The sequence below is a fragment of the Gasterosteus aculeatus genome, chromosome 20 (assembly GCF_964276395.1).
Source record: "Gasterosteus aculeatus chromosome 20, fGasAcu3.hap1.1, whole genome shotgun sequence".
Lineage (NCBI taxonomy): Eukaryota > Metazoa > Chordata > Actinopteri > Perciformes > Gasterosteidae > Gasterosteus > Gasterosteus aculeatus.
Genome location: NC_135707.1, coordinates 19171289 through 19188919, shown reverse-complemented (window position 1 = coordinate 19188919; position 17631 = coordinate 19171289). Strand labels below are relative to the sequence as shown.

Genomic DNA, 17631 nt, shown 5'->3' with positions numbered 1-17631 from the left:
GCTGCGGCCTGTCGTTTTGAGCATCTCTCTCTGGCGCGGTGGAACCACACTGGCATTCCATCATGGCGGCAACTTCAAAGTCAGAATGCCCCGCTTTTTTTTCCGCTAACCAAGTTTGTCAGGGCAGCATTAGGCCGGGGATCTGGGACATTGAGAGGCAGGCCCTCTCATCCAGAACTTTGTTTTAATGGCCTATCTCACCACTGACTAATCATCTCTCTTACAAGTGGCTACGCGGGAATCCTCTATGTCACTGCACATCTGTCTTTTTTCACTCTTTCATTCTTTCATCGTTCTCACTCCTTCTAAAACTCTCACTCAAATTTTTCCTGCAACCGCCCTACCTCCCCGAACATGCCTCACCCCACCGCCTGGGCCCATTAGTGTTGGCCAAATTGCTTCCGCATGAAGACTCCTTAATTGTGGTAATTCGGTGGCAGAGGGGTGGGGCTTTAAGGCCAGGGGTGCGGAGAACATGTGTCGCTGCTTTAGTGGGCAGATGTGAAAGCAGGCAGCACCTGGAGGGGATGGTAATCACGGAAATTAGACCCCCAGCCTCCGCTACCAACAGCACTTACACCCCATCACTGTCCTAATACCACCACCAGCCTCTACCCACTGTGTGTGTGCGTGCGTGCGTGTGTGTGTGTGTGTGTGTGCGTGCGTGCGTGCGTGCGTGCGTGCGTGCGTGTGTGTGTGTGTGTGTGTGTGCGTGCGTAGACACTTGTCTGCTCGGCTCTTCAGGCCTTTACAAACCAGCGGGGTTCTTTCTGTATTATTGAGTCACTATACTCTGATGTTAAATTTGTTAGTGTCCGGGGCTCCGCCTCCAGCAATTTATCCAGTTCTCTTTATACATGCTGCATATTCGATCCACTTCTACCATTCTTACATTACTCACATTAAAAGCTCTAGACATATACACTGTGTAACTTTGATTGCACTCGGAGCATTTCACTAAGAGGGAACTTAAAATATGAAATAATTAACAGTAGTTTAGGCTGTACAACAATTGACATACTGTCAGTCACTGCCCTGAGTCAATAAACTCATTCAAATCTTTTACTGAAGAAAATAGTGCCGAAACACTGGCAAATTTGCAGCGCTGCTGGTATTAGTATTTTTTTAATTAAGGCGAGGGCACCCCATGATTGTGGGGGTCCTTGGGTTAAAATCTGTCTTGCCTGTGTGCCTGTTTCTGTAGAGTAACAGGCCGGTGTTGGAGGTTCTCTACCTGCTATAGTAACTCAAACTCTGTTAGTAGAGCTGCATGAGAGTTTGTGTTGTTATTTACCAATGGCGCCTAGCTAATCCTCCTTCCTTATGTATTCCACAGTTCTTTTTCCATTTATAAAAACAAGGAAAAACGGGTTTTAATTTACAGACTCAAGGTTGATTTACTGTTTTTGCCTATTTTGATGATAGAAAGGAGCAATTTCAAATACATCAAAAAGTCTCCATCAAGGGATTAACTCTCTGCCATCCTTAGAATAATTTTCTGGCAGTATGATGCCTCTCCCCGCAGACCTCAATTTGCGGACATCCAAGCAGCTCCTGTCTCAAATTTAACTGCAGGACCAAACCACCACTGGTTCACCTTGTCGTTTTTTCTGCTTGTGTGTGAACTTTTTCTTTGTGACAGTCCTGGGCACGGCGCCAGCAGCCCTCCTGCTCCTACTTACTGCTTCTACTTCAGCCCTTCCTGACTTAGGAGAGACAGTTATTGTTTCTGCATCAGCACTTAGTGGCTCAGCTGGCTGCTTTGGGGTCTACCCAACTTGTTCATGTCTACCTCTCTTTCTGTCAGCCCCTCTAGCTGCCGTGGGCCTGTTGCCAGATTTGGAGCTTTTAGCAATTTATGAGTTTCTTTCCTTTCCTGTCCGTCTTTGTCTCACTACTTATTCGTTAGGGCTTGGCGACAGTGTACATCGTGTTGTCAGCCGGTCAACACATATAAAATGGATCCCTAATGTACGAATACGTACGACTGGTTGTCTAAAAGGCAGAAGAACTCTTCACTTGTGACTCTGATGTGACTGACTGAAGTGAAGGTGTTTTACTTTGATAGCTGATCTAGCTCTACATTCTCTACCTTGGTATCTTTCTGTCTGTGCTTTACCTCTGGTATTAAAGACATTGCTTGTGAGGGCTCCTCTGGATTGTTTTATAAAATCCAATTGAAAAAGAATACATGGTATTAGAAATGAATCCTAACTAAGTTTTTTGAATGCAGGCCGACACGAACACGCTGCGTCCTCTTTAACATGTACCTTAGCCTGGTCTTGCATGCAGACCACTTTCCCATACCACTCCTCAAAGCAATGAGAGCAGGACATGTTGGAATGTGTAAAACATGGCAAGTCTGCAGATGTCTCGCACACACACACACACACACACACACACACACACACACACACACACACACACACACACACACACACACACACACACACAGACATGTGCACGACTATTGAAGTATGTGGTGTGCAAAAGAAAGCAGCCCTCACATCCCATATTGCCCCATCCATGTGTGCTTTCTCTCTTCTTTTTTTTGTCTGTTCTGTCTTTTTTTTTTTTCTTTCTGTCCCTCAGTATTTCTTCTCTGACTTTCCATCCCTCCTTTCCCTCCTATTCTCCACACTCGTTCACGGCGCTCAGAATGGCTAATCCAGCTGCCCAGTTGCCCTCGCTGTGTTTGATGGAGTGCCGTCGACTCTGGCCCCTAGTTGTGTGTTTATGCACTTCTTGCACCTGCCCGTGCTTGACGAGTAACAGCACCACGCACATTCAGTCACTCATGCACTCTCACGCGCGGTAACGCATGCACGCACACATTGGCCACAACACGCACATACACAAAGGCTAATGCATCTTGCATTCATAAACCAAAGTGAATACCACTGTTAAGTCGACAAACTACCCACCCCTGTGTGTTCCTCTCTTCCTGCATACCCCACTTTTTTATAGTCCAACAGCTGGACAAAACATTGCCCAGAGCCCCCCCAGGCAACCACCAACCACCCCAGCAGGTGCACCGTGCCCTTTAGGACATCTACGTGGGCAACGTGGGATAGTGATACCCCTAGTTCCAGTTATCAAAGAACAAATAGAGCAGGGGGAATGGCCCCTGTTGTGTTGCACATTAATCTTGCACTTTCAACATCTCCATCTTTGCCTGAAACAATGAAGGGCTCATGGGAGCAGCCAGCGTGTGTGAAGGCCTACTCATCACTGCTGCAACCACTTCTCCTGCAGGCCAAACGGTCACTGAGTCTGGATATGTGCTCTCCACCATATTGTGGGGCTTTAAGGGTCATGTGTTTTTAGGTTTACTGAGACATACTTGATAATAAAGTAAAAATGTCTGGTGCAATACTTTTATGGCATATGTATGTAAGCTATATTGTTTCCAGGCAGGGCAGCCTATTTTTATGAAGAGCCTATGTCTTTCTCTATCTCTCTCTCTAGTACTGGATCTCATCAAATAACCCAAATGTCTCTACATGCATAATCTAGCTTGCAAGCCTCTCTAAAAATGACAATATGGTCGCTATTTGGTCTGAAAAATCAGTTTAAGTTCAAGAACATGGCAATGATCTATACCGTATGAAAATCATCTAAAACACTGTTTTACTCATTTTTGGAAACCATGTGTGCTTGTATGTTCTATGTATGTAGTAATGCATCTTTGCCTTTACAAAATATATCCAGCAGAACTACACTTCAAACATCTGTCCTGTAGAGAAGCAAGTACCTGGAGCCACTGAGGCAGATGCAGCACTGCTCTGTTTGACCTGCAGATACATTAAGGGGCAGGCGGGGGGGCAGAGGGAGCGTTATTAACATCCCCATCTTCCATCTGGGCTGATGGAGGGCCTCTCAGACAGCAGGTGAAGAGGTTGCTGGGTAATTTGTCTGGGAGCGAGAGGAGGGAAGTCTACGCTTAGGCATTTTAGCAATTGCAGTAATTCTCCAGGTTAAATGTGCCGTGTGTCTACTTGAATCCACACTGCCTCCAAACTACTAATCCAACTAGCTGATTGGGAATAACATCTGCAAACAGAAATGCGATATGCTCTTTTTTGTGTTAAACAAGTCAAAATGTGATTGAGTGGTTTAACTGAACGGACAGAGAAAAGGGGGGGGGGGGAGAGTTGAGGATGTGGAACGGTTTCCAAATAATGAACCTGATGTGTTGTGGAGACTTGTCTAAAACAAAGCACAATGGCCCTAAGAAAGGTGCCGTACTGTGAGAAGCGAAGCCTCACTGGAACAGGTGACATGAGAATGTAATGTTCTCTCTTGAAGATTGTAGCAGGCGATGGATGGGTTCTCCTCCCCTCTCTCAACAGCCACTTTTACGGTGGACAGCCTGAAACTCTAAAGTATCTTTTATCCGCCTAGCCATTCCTCCCCCCATTTCCTCTTGTTGAGTGTCTGAAATAGCATCTTACCATCAAAATAGCATTCACATATCGTAATGACGAGTATGTAGTCGCCCATCAGCTCAGATCAGATATTGTTCTGGAAGGATATATCTTTTATGCTTGCCCATTGCTCACTCTCCTAATAGTCCCTGTTATTTAATTGAAAGTCATTCAACCCAGTAGGATTGAAGAAGCCTCATCTGTATACTGTGCATGTTCTCTCCAAATCCAAATGAAATGTACTGCTTTTAAAGCACACCCTGTCAGTTTCCCTTTTCAGATGAATACACATTCATCAAAGCATTCAGAACTGACATGGATTGTATCAGCACTGACATGTCGGTTACTGATGAAGCCGTGTGTATATACACTTTATCATAAAATGTGCTATTATTCAATTTAGCCTTTGGTATTTGTTTATTTTTGTTCAAGCAAACTTCTCAAAGTGTTGTTGTCAATATGGGCATGGACACACAACGGGTTCCCTTTGGAAACAGAGGCCCTGGTGTCGGTGATATCAGCGTTCGGCAGCACCTGGGTTCTCACAACTGGTTTCTCTGAGAGGGGTCAATACCAATTAAAGGCCAATCAAGTGTTAAACCGAGCCACGGCAGCAGTGTTTAAACCTCCCCGGACTGCACTTCATTTTCACTCTGTGTTTTTTTCATTTTTCTTTTTATTAGGTGTGAAGTCTCCGGGTCCGTCACCGACCCTCGAGGGCTCAGTCCAAAATCTGGAGCTGAAGCTCTGCAGCCGTGCGACGGTGAAATGCGCCTCGGGAACCGTGGGAGCCGTAAAAGTGTGCGCCAGGACCCCAGGTGTGTGCAGCTGTGCCCTGTTAAAAATTTACTGCCTGTGTAGGAGGGAGAAAGCGGCATCGACGAGACTCTTCCTACTCTGTTTTTAAATCCTACTTTTACACACTTTACTCTCTTTCTCCCGATCTATCTTCATCTCCTCCCAGCTCTGGGACTCGCTCACTGTTTTTTGGTCCCGGGGGCATCGTCATTGGGCTTTGGCCATGTCCTTTGATAGCGAGGATGTTATAGGAGCTAGTGTCACAGCAGAGAGTTCACAGGCTCAAACTGTGCACATGATTTCAGGCCGATTGGAAGATCTATTGCAGCTGTCAATATTTGATATACAAAGAGAAAAAGTTCCATGAGCGGAAAATAAGGTACACATAAGAAAAGAGAAGTACTACTGTCCATCATTTTCCTGTGCGACAGCTTTACCTTGTGGCAGCATTTTCGTCTGTTTGACATATTTTCTTATTCATTCTTCTCATTTCTTATTCTTATTCAATTCAAAAGTCTTTGAATTGTCCCTAAGAACTCCTATGCCGTTTTGATGACATGCCGTCTTTTACTTCTCTCTTTTTGCTTTAAAAGCCCAGACTGTTGCTTTATTTGCAGATAAACGCTGTAATATATGTTAACATAGCTACTTTAACATGAGAACCCTTTAAGCATAAAGTGTTTTTAATATTTTGGCTATTATTTTCTCTTCTTCTCTTGGTTCAAGACACATTTCAATGATGGCAATTAGGGTTTCTCTTTGTAGTCCCCAAAGCAAGACTTGTGAATATAACTGTCTTCACAGGGGGAGTTTCATTACATTAATTAACCTTTAACTCTCGTGTCTTAGGTTCAGCAGATGGTGTTAAGGAGAAGCTGGTTCCTCTGATTCAGGGCCCATCCGACACCAAAGAACTCCACATGAGCCGCTGGCTCAATGAGATCCGGAAACCTGAATCTCTGCTGGCTCCTGACCTGCTAGTCTTCTCTGTTCAGGTCCCTCAGCAAGGAGACGACTGCAGGAACTCAGGTACAGGCTGACGAGATGGTGCAAGGGGAGGCATTACGCCTCCTTTCCTTCCTCTCCTTCTAGATTGCTCTGTGGATTTCTGACTGGACAAATCGTTGATGTGCTATTTTGTTCTTGCCGATTTTCCGGTGGTGGTTTTGGTGTGTGGACTTGTGACGGGTGCTAATGGTCCATATTCCATCTCAATTATTGATGATCTAATGCGAGAGTCTTGGTTTGTTTGGGCCGTCATATTTTCCTTCCTTTAATGTCAAGCAATGCCCCTTTTTTCACTTATTTGTTTAGTAAAGCCGATAAGCGTTTTCCACTCCCGTATCCTTGAGGCAGGGTTGGCAACGCGGCGCCTCTTTGCAGGCAGTACGCGTTCTCTAAACAGCAGTTAGTCTCTGTCAGCGCTGGGCCGAGCTGCCTAACAACAGCTAAGCACTCGGAGGATTGCTTTGGACGGCTGCACTGATGTTAGGTTGCCTTTTCTGAGTGAGCCCTGAGACCAGAGATTATATTTCTGCTGTGTGGGTTTATGCGTGTGTGTCGGAGAGGGAGGGCCTGGGATTTTTCGGTAGCAGATTTGAAAACTCATGCAGTGCTGTAGTGCATGATTCGTTTGACCCTTTAGATGGATGTTTGATGAATACAACTCTGTGTAATCTCTGGTAGTGTCTCTAGCCTGAACGGCTCCTGTAGAGGATTCTTCCATGAACACAGGACATGAATATCAGTACGTCATCACAAACCTCTCCTCCCCACCTGCACCTGTAACTACTTCTCTTATCGGGCTCCCAGGGAATATTGATGCCTTTGGAAGTAGATGTACTTGACTGTCTCTAAAAGGTGAGTCTCAAGTACACTCTGGGCCGTTATAACCAACTCCTAGTAAAACAACAGGTCCATGAGAAGCCAGTGGTGACCATGTGAAACAATACACGTCCATTACTCTGTCTCTGGCCTAACTGTACATCACTTTCAACCCAGGTCTGCAGAGATTCAAAGCGTGGCCTTGACTTGCGTGAAAAAAGGCCCGGGGGCCCTTAAACATGTCAGCGCCGAGGCAGAGATAGAGCCGGCCCTCAGGTGGTTTCAAACTGCAAGGAGAAGATCCAGCTGTGCCTCAGAGGGTAGTGAAGTAAGAAGATAACTGTGGTTTAAAAGCAATAGGCTGACCAGAGACTCCATTCCACTGCTGTTTGAATGTTCCCTCCAGTCAATCACTGTCCCATTGCTGGTGAACAGAGGGCCCAGGACATTGCCTTAAATTGAAAAAGCAATGCGGTGAAAAGCTTACATTTCATAGGCAACTCCCGGTTTGACGAATGCGAGGATGTTCATCGAATAAGTATCCAGCGACATGAGAGTAGATGTTAAAAGCAATCTGACAAGGGGGCTTGTTTCACCCTTCACAGCCTTTACAGACAGAGACAGATAATTTTAGGAAACTGGTGAATTCTATTTAGTGCAGCACCTCAGGCTATTACTTTGATTTAGAGAGCATATTATTTCAGCAAAGCAATGGCTCATAAAAACATATTTTTAAAAATTAAACCCCAATCTGAACACAAACCAGAGAACAAAAAGGAAGCGAAAAGGAGGGAGAGACGGAAAGAAGATGAAGGTGAAGGGGGGAGCGGGGGACTCTCAGAAGCCCTGGATATATCTCCAGCAGATGTGGAGCAGTGGAGGCCTGCGCTACTTCTCATCACGGCCTCAGACTACCCCCCACCCTTCTGTATTTAATGTTCTTTGTTTCTTCCCCCACTATGGCTGTGTACGTCTTATATCTCTTAACCTCATTTGTTGCTTTTAATCTCAAATCTCGTCCCTCTCTCCCTCTTTTTGTTCTTTATTTGATGGTTAGTCAAGGCTTTAATTCTTCATGGCTGGTGGGAGGCACAAGAGCAAACAAACTGGAATGAATCAATAGCAATTTGAGGGAACATTTTCACTTTTCACTTGTTTAATACTAAACGCTGCAGCTGCAATCCAGTCTCACAGCAAAACGTGTAATAGCTACGTTGTGGAACGTGGTATTCTCGCGCTTTCTCCCCAAAATCGTGACAATACTACATTTTCATTTTGACCCATTCATTTACATTGCCTTGCAACTACGTCACTAGAAACTTCTACACTCTCTGATAGAAGATGATATATGAAAATATAACGCATACTTCTCGCTAGAAATGCCATCGAAATGCACACAAATGCTGATGCTTTCTTAAAATATTGTGTTTTTAACAGATAATAGACCCACAGTCATTTTCCTAGTTGCAAACGAAACGTATTGTCAGGCTTTCTTCCCAAAAGCGTGAGAATATCACGTTCCACAACGTAGCTATTACACGTTTTGCTGTGAGACTGGGTTGGCAGCTGATGTGCACCCCCCCCCCCCCCCACACACACACACACACACACACTATTTCTGCCAGAAAGCTTTCTTTTATCTGCAATATACCTGTCAGTACAGTCAGAGCCGGAGTCGGCAGAGCAGCTTGACGGTAACAATATCACCGAACTCAAAGGCTTCTCTCCCTGAGTGTGTTGTGTCAAACACACTGTTGAAGGAAGAGCCTGAAAAGTGTGTGTGCGCGTGTGTGTGTGTGTGTGTGTGTGTGTGTGTGTGTGTGTGGGTGTCTTATAGGCCTGTGTTTTGTGGTCAGGCTTACATCAAAGAAGTTGCTCAGTCCACATGTCCCATGTCCCCGCTGTCATCCGGAGGGTGACTGGGAGCCTGTTAGACCAGTGTTAATGGAATGATGGATGCAACGCCTCATTCAGCCGCAGATGAAAGGTGGAGCAGCGCCACTCCAAGTCAGCTGCACCCTTTTGCTCCCACGGGGCCTGACTCTGAACGCTCAACGTTTTTTTGTGATCATGACATTTCTGAATTGCCGAAGCACTTGGGCTCGGCATCAAACACATTTTATTCCTCCCATGTGGCTCTGTTGATTCCATTTAGCGAATTCTTAAAGCGTGATTGTTATACACTGAACGTAGTATAACAAAAAACTCACTCCTACACCGTAGACATGCCGAAGATATTAAGGTATAAGGAGCCCCGATCAACTTTCATATTTTATTTTTCGTTTGATTAGTCGCTTCTGTCTTTTTTGGGGTGGACGTGAGCAGTGCTGTGGGCTGTATACTCTCTGGCCAGGCTGCTTTCATGTACGTGTGCCTTGCTGTTGGTGTCGGTGATTGACTGCGGTTGATTGTAAGTGGAGGGAAGCCTTTCAGTGATTCCCCACTGGTCATGTATGTGTGATCCCTGTGTTGTCTCATTTCTTAGAGGACGTGACAGGCTCTGGAAAGTGCAAGCACTTTCCTTATGGGTCCTTTAATTCATCCCAGAGGCCACTTCCTCCATGGCTTACTTTTTCCTTACTCCTTTCTGAAGGCTCAGGAAGGCCCCCATCTTCTTCTCTGGTCCCTACTGAAACACGGCAGTTAGTCTTATAGACAGCTAGTTTCTTCAGTAACAGCCAATCACACAGGTCTCTGGGGAGCACTCTTCTCTCGACGTCCTTCTATGACAGTTGTCAGCCTGATTATTTTTAGAACAAGCCTATAAGCTCGTCGGGGAACGTTTCTTTCACAGCGTTGGAGTAATGCTGGTTTAGATAAAATGCGCCGTCCGCCATTTTAACGGCAGCTTTCAGGCGTGTTTTATTCTCCTTTCTGCAGCACTCCTGTTGTTTCTTTCAAATACAGCCAGTGACATCTGTTTTCTGTCTAATTGTTTACCAGAGAAAACCAAATTCCAAAGAAAGTAAAATGTAGAGATTGGGTCGGGTGGCTCTGGCGCTCGGTGGGAGTCCCCATGCACTTGCAACTCCTGCTTATTCAGACCAATGTGTTTTTGTTCAGTGGATTTGAGGTCGGAACATTCTAATAAATTGAACACAATTAAATCCGTGGGTTGTAACGCAGAGTTACTGAGCATTTCCGCATTGAAAAAATCCAGTCTTTTAGAGATCCAAAGACGTAGCGCAATATCATATCAAGCTGTTAACCCTTTGCATCACAACGGGACAGTCACAGATGATTTATCCTCATTGAGCTGCCGTCCCAGATAAAAAACATTTGGGCAGTTTCACCGAAACAAAATAGTCTCAAAATGTTTCTCTTGATGCGTGTGCTATTTTATGGCCCCGTGAATAAGGAGAAATCAATGGCATTATTAAGCGAAGGGCAGTGCGGTAAGTGAGGAGTTTGACCTGGATCGCAGCGGGCAGCGATCCAGGTTGGCTGCATCACAGAGTCACAGGTTAGTCCTCTGGGAGAGCCAGGGACCTCTCATCCTGCACTAGCACACACCGGGAGACATGCCCGTGTTTCACGACTGGTATCTATATATATATATATATATATATATATATATATATATATATAGATATATAGATATATAGATATATATATATATATATAATGACTTGTGGATTCAATCAGAGTCAAGCAAAGTTAAAAAGACCGCTTGATAATCTCGGTCCCTGGATAGTGACCTGCTGACTGTCCTCCTCGGCTCGATCTTGCGGCCGACACTGCGGATGGATGGGAAAGACCCAGGGGCCTCGGACAGAGCCAGTGTGAGGGAGTAGAGGGGCATGAAGGCTTGTGAGGAGCTGGGGTCTATGCCGAACGTCATGGCGAGCGGCAGCCTGGTGTCCCCCCCCACCACCACCACCAACACCCAGACTTGCACCAGGGGAGGGGGACCAGCAGGTCGGGAGGGCTTTGTGTTCACAGAGAAGACAAAAAAGTGAGAGAGGGAGGGATAGCATGTGTTTTCCCCAAGCACACCAGCAGCTGCGAGACAATGATTTATGCTTTTCTCAGAACTCTGAGATCTCAAAATGTTACATTTAATCAAGCACACTGAGAGCAGAGCAAATGTTAAAGATGTTCCCCATAAAGCCCTCCAGTTTTGATCTCTTTACCATACCACAGGAGCTGTGGGAATAGGCGAACAAAGTGATCTTTAATCTTTAATCTTAATTTAAACATATTGGAGTGAGTCATGAAAGCTATATGGAATTAATCCTAGGAGAATTCCCCTGGCGCGGTAATGCTAAACATATTTTGTTCCCTAATAGATATTAAAGCTGGTTTCTCATCAATTACTGTTCACATTAGACAGATTGAAGCAGGAAAGTGTTTAAGTTGCAAGTTTTATACAGAATTAAGTCTGCTTTTCAACGCTGGACTACTTTGTTTATACGATGACTTGATTAATCGACCATTTTAAAAAGAAAACAAAATATTTTCCCACTGGTAGTTAGTGTCAATTCTCACACAAATTTAGAAACATCTGTCTGAGTATGTATCTATATTTTGAAGTGTGGGAGACCTGTCCACTGCAGTCCGAAACAGGTGTGATCTTACAGTACCCTGGACCCGTGGACCCAAAGACTAATGAGAGCAGGTGGGAATGAAGCGTCACCTGACTTTGATCAGACCCACACACACACACACACACACACACACACACACACTCACGCTCACATGCGTACGCTTGGAAACGCACGCCATACATGATCTCCCCGCCTCCTCTCTGAAGAGGCGGCCTGTGAGCGGGCCGCACCGACACCGTAGATGGGGTGTGAATTCTGGGATCTCCCTTGGTAGCCTCCTCCATTACAATCTTTCAAAGGCCTGCCGTGCTTTTGTACGTCCATCTATCAAGCTCATTTTCCCTCCTTTGCATGTGTTCACTCACTCCATTGAGTGTTAAATCAACAGTCTGGCTTTGTCTCAGGCAGCAGCTTGATGGCTTTAAGCTGCTTGCCTGAACTTTCTCTGGCGGATGGAGCTGGTGTAGACCAAACGCTACTAAAAATACATTCATTTTACATCCATGGGAGAAAACACACGAGTTAATCTATGTAATGTGATCAGCTTTGTAGCAGCTGGCAACTGACAAAAACGTATAATATTAATAATATGAATATATAAACCCACCTAGCCACTTTTTCAGCAAACATGAATGAAGAAGAAAGTGCAGGTGCATGAAACCGGACCGTCGGAGGTTTTTCCATTTGTTTATTTGCTTCAGCACTTCATAACTTCCTCGAAAGTCTGTTTAATCTTCAAGGCAGCCGCTCTCATCGTGTCTCGTCAGTCAGTGTGTGAAGCGGAGCAGGTAATGCAGAGATTAGACCCGAGGGAACCCACTCAGAGGCGGCTATTGAGGTCAATCACGGCCCATTACTGGAGCTGTTCATCTGTGAAATGTAGGACCACTTAGGCCACTCTCACAGTGCTTAATGCCCGGCTGGAGTGTGAGGCTGAGGAGCAGGGGGCAACGATTGGGGCCGAGGCTAGAGACGGGGCTGGCTCGGAGTGTGACCGGGCCAAAGCTAGCCATAGCCCTCATATGATATCACTGCTCCCATGCGGCCCAGTCTCATGATTTTCTGTTTATCTCATTTGCACATTCTAAATTGACAGAGGTTGGGGTTTGTGCTGGAGAGTAGATGGGGGCAAATTAGGCTATAATGGTCCCTAGTTAGGAAAGATGATCATTGCAACAAAATTGGTGTGAGGGCCTATCATGCTAGCAAACTAACGGCTAGCAACACCAGGACAAATACTGATAATGAATCAATTAAAATGGTGGTGGTAATCAGAGTGGGTTAGGTCTCCGACCGGGCTGAGGCTGACTGCAGCTTAGGGGAACACAGTGGTCCAACTGAAATCTTTTTCTGCTGATAGCTGTCAAAGCTGGGCATCACGCTGGTGTGTAAGTGAGTCAGATGGAGTTGAAGATTTAGCCTTTGAGTGTGAAGAAAGGTCATTCTGGGTCATGACCGCTCTACTTCTAAAAGAGCTTGTCTGTGTAGAGAAGGCTCCCTGGGGAAGAGATGAGAAGAGTTTTTCAAACCATGTGAAAGTGGGCCCGGTATTAGCTGATCGGCTTTGTTAGGAAGAGCTCTGGAAATTGTTGTATGTTGCTTACGCCGAAGTGTGCATGCCTTTTGCATGATTGGCAAATCTGACCCTTTTTGTTTTCATGGTGGTCAGTAGAGAGGATGCAGCTTTAAAAGAGTTCAGTTTTTTCTTTCACATTTCAGACCCAAAAGGTTGCCTCCTGGTTGCAATGGATCTGTGGATTTTTCTCCAACGACCCTGCCGCTGTGTAGATTACATCTTGTGTACACTGTGTCACTTATCCTTTTCAACTTTGAAAACCTTTTAACACATAATTTTCCTGAGTCAAAAAAGCAGCTTAGCACAGCTTTTCTGTCTTTTGCAACATGTCAGTTTGGAAGCAGATAAGTACAATCTCAAGACACCTGAAGTATTCTCCCTCTCCAGCCTTTCCCTGCGTCTCTGGTTCTCCTCTCGGTGGGCTGGGGGACATGCTCGCCCTTGGTTACTCAGCAGCTGGGAAATAGTAATGTAGCTTGTCAGCTACTGGGCGTAATGCAATTCCCAGGGCACCCTGGTTCATTTTCCGCCAAGGTGCAGTACATTTTTAATGTTGGTCAGTGAGGGATTCGTGAAGAGCCTAACTCAAGTTCTATACACTCCCATCATTTTAAATTCCCATGTGACTGCCGTCATGACAATGAGTAATAGAGAGAGAGAGAGAGAGAGAGAGAGAGAGAGAGAGAGAGAGAGAGAGAGAGAGAGAGAGAGAGAGAGAGAGAGAGAGAGAGAGAGAGAGAGAGAGAGAGAGAGAGAGAGAGAGAGAGAGAGAGAGAGAGAGAGAGAGATTTGCGAGCTGTATCCTTTTAAGCTTATTCATTCATCATTAGTAAGTAAAAGTGGTAATCAGTGTGGTTTCCAGCTAAAAAAGGTGACAGTGGTAATCCCAGCTCCATACAGGCTGTTTACACAGTTTATTCCATTTTGGGCTGAGTAGCAGGTCATTTTAGTTAACCTTATTTAATTAAACGTCGTCAGCAGATCAAAGGTCGCCACATCCCACACCGCCAGATCAAACTTCGCGCAGCGCAATCAAAACAATTGTCTTTCCCCCGGATTACCTAATCAGCGGCTGGGTGGTGTTTTTTTCTCACAAATTAGGAAGGTATCACATCCAGACCTCAACACCACCATGTCAGTGATGTTCTGTTTCGATGCCTCACGATAAACTGTACAAATGTGCTGATACGACAAGCGCTCTCCAGCCCTGCTGAAGACAAACATCGATATGTGTCGCTGTGTCTGTTTGTGAGCCCTGCTTCTGTCTCCCATCTCTCCACCAGCAGCTCCTCACAATATAGGAAGCTGGTTACTGATTGATACTCTGCCAGTGCCTCAGAGTCCCACACAGGCTAACCAGAGTTAGAGAGGATGCTGAATTGGCAGTGTTGAAGCTCACTGGCTTCAGTTTTCTGTGCCGGTAGCCAAACCAATATGTGCCTCGCCGCTTGAGTGGCCATCAGAAAACACGCGGTGGGAAGGGGATAAGGGCCCATTAGCTTCTTCACAGCTCAACGGCCGCGGCGCAGCCTCCTCCTCCCTTGTACCTCGGCCCTTCCCCGCTCCCCCCACTCTCCTGGCTTCCACTCCCCTCCTGTCCAGCCCTCCGCACACATTTTCCCAGGCTGCAAGGTTGGGCATATCAGTCCTGTGTTCACACAAGCGGGCCAAAGATCTGCCCGGCAGGACTGCAGCACCAGTTAGCTCTTCCAAAGAAAAACCAACACATTACATTACTTTACATTACATGTCGTTTGGCTGACGCTTTTATCCAAAGCCATTAAAAGTACAATTTAAGTGCTACAATTTGTTAGTCTTTTAGTCAAGGTAGAGTCTGAAGGTGTGTGTCTTTAGTTTGCGGCGGAAGATGTGAAGGCTCTCTGCAGTCCTGATGTCATCAGAGAGCTCGTTCCACCATTTCGGAGCAAAGACAGCAGAGACCCGTGATCTCAAGTGGTCGTGCACACAAAGGAGACAATATTAAAGGTAACAGGAAAAATATGAAAAGACGAGTGAAAATGTCCTTGTAGAGGAGAGAAGGGATCAGAGATTAGATTCCTGGAAATGTCTTCTGATGCCAATGTGGGTATTATTCCTGGAGAATTGTGTTAAGACACAATTCATTGGGTTAATGAAGCTGAAAGTGGGGGTGGGGCTGTGGTGGAGGTTGTGGCCAGGTGCCAGTGGCGGCGAGGGAGATTTCTCACAGAATGAAAAAAAAAAAAAAGGCAGTAAGTAATTAAAAGAATCAGCCAGTAGGAACCAGACCGTGGGGGGTTAAGTGAGGCACAGTCAAGAATGGAATGTGACACAAGCCTCACTAATGTTGAATTCTCACCATATAACTGGCGTACTCTTGCACACTCTCGTACACACACACACACAGAAGACTCTCAATAGTACCAATTACAAGGTCTTTGCTTCTTTTTCCCGCTTGGCTCGTGTTCAAAATATAGTAAGATCCAGTAAAGGAGCACAGTTTAGCATACGTTTCTGGAAGGGACATGAAAGAGACATCCCTCTAGTATTTATTTCTTCCTATCCAAAATCATCGGTGAATGACAGATGAACAATGGCTTCTTCACTCCATTGTTCATCCCCTTACTGCAGAAGCAGTTCTCCCTCGGGAGTTCTTTGATTATTCTTGTTTGTGGGCAAAGTCCCCCTTACCTCACCTCAGCACACGGAGGGGCCAAGAGTCGTGTACACAGTCAAAGGCTTGGGTGATGCACTGTCAACGCCAAGTGGGTCCCAAAATGTATATGAATGTATCGCTATCTAATTGAGATGAATCACATCATTTGATGTTTCCTAAATGTTGTGCCTTCCTGAAAATTGAAATGAAATATAGTAATTTGGCTTTTAGTTTCTGTGAAGCACCAGGCGGTCCTACCCGACAGATTGTTCATAAGCAAGAGAGATATCTCAATTTGATTTTATTTGTCATTTTGTCAGTCACCTTTTTGCTAGTTACACTTTATATATATATATATATATATATATATATATAAAAAATCTCTTATATATGACTCTCACTGGGACACTTTGACATTTTTGACTATACACCACTGTGTGTCCCGAAGGATTCTTCTTTTTGGTTCCAAATTCTTAGAAATGATTAACATTATACAACCCTGCTCATTAACTGTCTTGCTAAGTCAACTTCAGCTTTGCTGTTACTCAAAGTCTCAGCGAGGAATGAGACAAATCGAGGTGCATCTGCATGAGGGTTTCTAGCCGTCCTCATAGTTGAACCCTGTGAACTATTACACCCATACATTTAACAAATATGACAATTCATTTATGTAAAGCATGCAGACATTCATTGCTCCTATAACAAGGAAATGTTCCATTAACATTTGCCAAACACTAATAATGCTATACATGTAGCCTAGAGTGGCATGCACTAACAAACCGACAGGCTACGTCAGTGAGCAGTTTAAGGCTAACAAGATCTAGAGATATCCAGATCTACCCGTGCGGGTTGAGCTCACCTCTGCTCCATGATGGCCAGAGGCCGTGGCTGCTCAGCAGCCTGGTTTATGTCCCCCTGACAAATACTACATAAAATTCACATTTTAATATTACATTGGGGTTTTTCTTTTCAATTTACAAAAAAAGAGATTGTTAAAGATTGTGATCATTTTTGTATGATTAAATCCAAAAATGTGATGTGTGAATGTTCTTTATTTTTCTTTCACACAAGCACACACACACTCTCTAAATAGACATGAGATCTTAAGTGTAGAGAAGTAAGAGAAGTGGTGTCATTGTCAGTTGTTTAGTGTGTCCTTCTGCACTCAGATGCAGACCAGGTCAAGATCCCTGTGCTGACCCCCTTCCCCTACTTGAGTCACCATACCCCTTCACCCTCTCTTCTTCGCTCCCTTTTACACCCCCCGAAACCATACAACTGCTCTCCGGCCCGGTCCGTCACCCTCCACCCGCTCATGCTCTCACCCCACTTAACCTTCACTCACTCTTCTGCCAGGTTGGGCAGGAATGTTAATGGAGGCTGTCCATGTGAACAGATCTGGATGGTCCCATCCAAGGGAAGGCTATAGTGACAGAGGCTCTGGCCCAGAGAGAGTTATGATGTCTCTGGTGAGGAGAGCATCCTGCTCCCTTGGCCCCTTTAGCCTCTCCTGGTAACCCGAGCCCGAGTGTTTCTGACGGCCTTGTGACTGGTCATCTTCAACCCCAACTCAACTTTTATTGCCACTTGTCATTCCTCAACTCTGAGCACTACTTATTTTTTTCTTCTCCCTGTCTTTCTTCTTACTTTTCCGCCCTTCTCTCCCTCCTCTATTACGCAAAGTGACACTTGCTAATTTGTACCTCCTCCACCTCTATTTACGTTCCCTAACCTCGTGCCTTCCCGCTAACCTGTGTTTCCAACGTATCCGTCACTCCGGCCTTATCGGCAGCATCGGCATTCTGGGGTTACTGACACCCTTTG

General features: G+C 45.3%; 1 protein-coding gene across 2 annotated transcripts in view; it reads left to right on the top strand.

The window, feature by feature from the left end:
• vps13b (vacuolar protein sorting 13 homolog B) overlaps positions 1–17631 on the top strand; it is a 284391-nt gene that overhangs the window by 71934 nt on the left and 194826 nt on the right. For both annotated transcript variants that reach the window (XM_078095599.1, XM_078095600.1), the window contains exons 18-19: positions 5111–5245; positions 6075–6254. In XM_078095599.1, coding sequence (XP_077951725.1) covers positions 5111–5245; positions 6075–6254 — 315 coding nt within the window. The remainder of the gene's footprint in view (positions 1–5110; positions 5246–6074; positions 6255–17631) is intronic.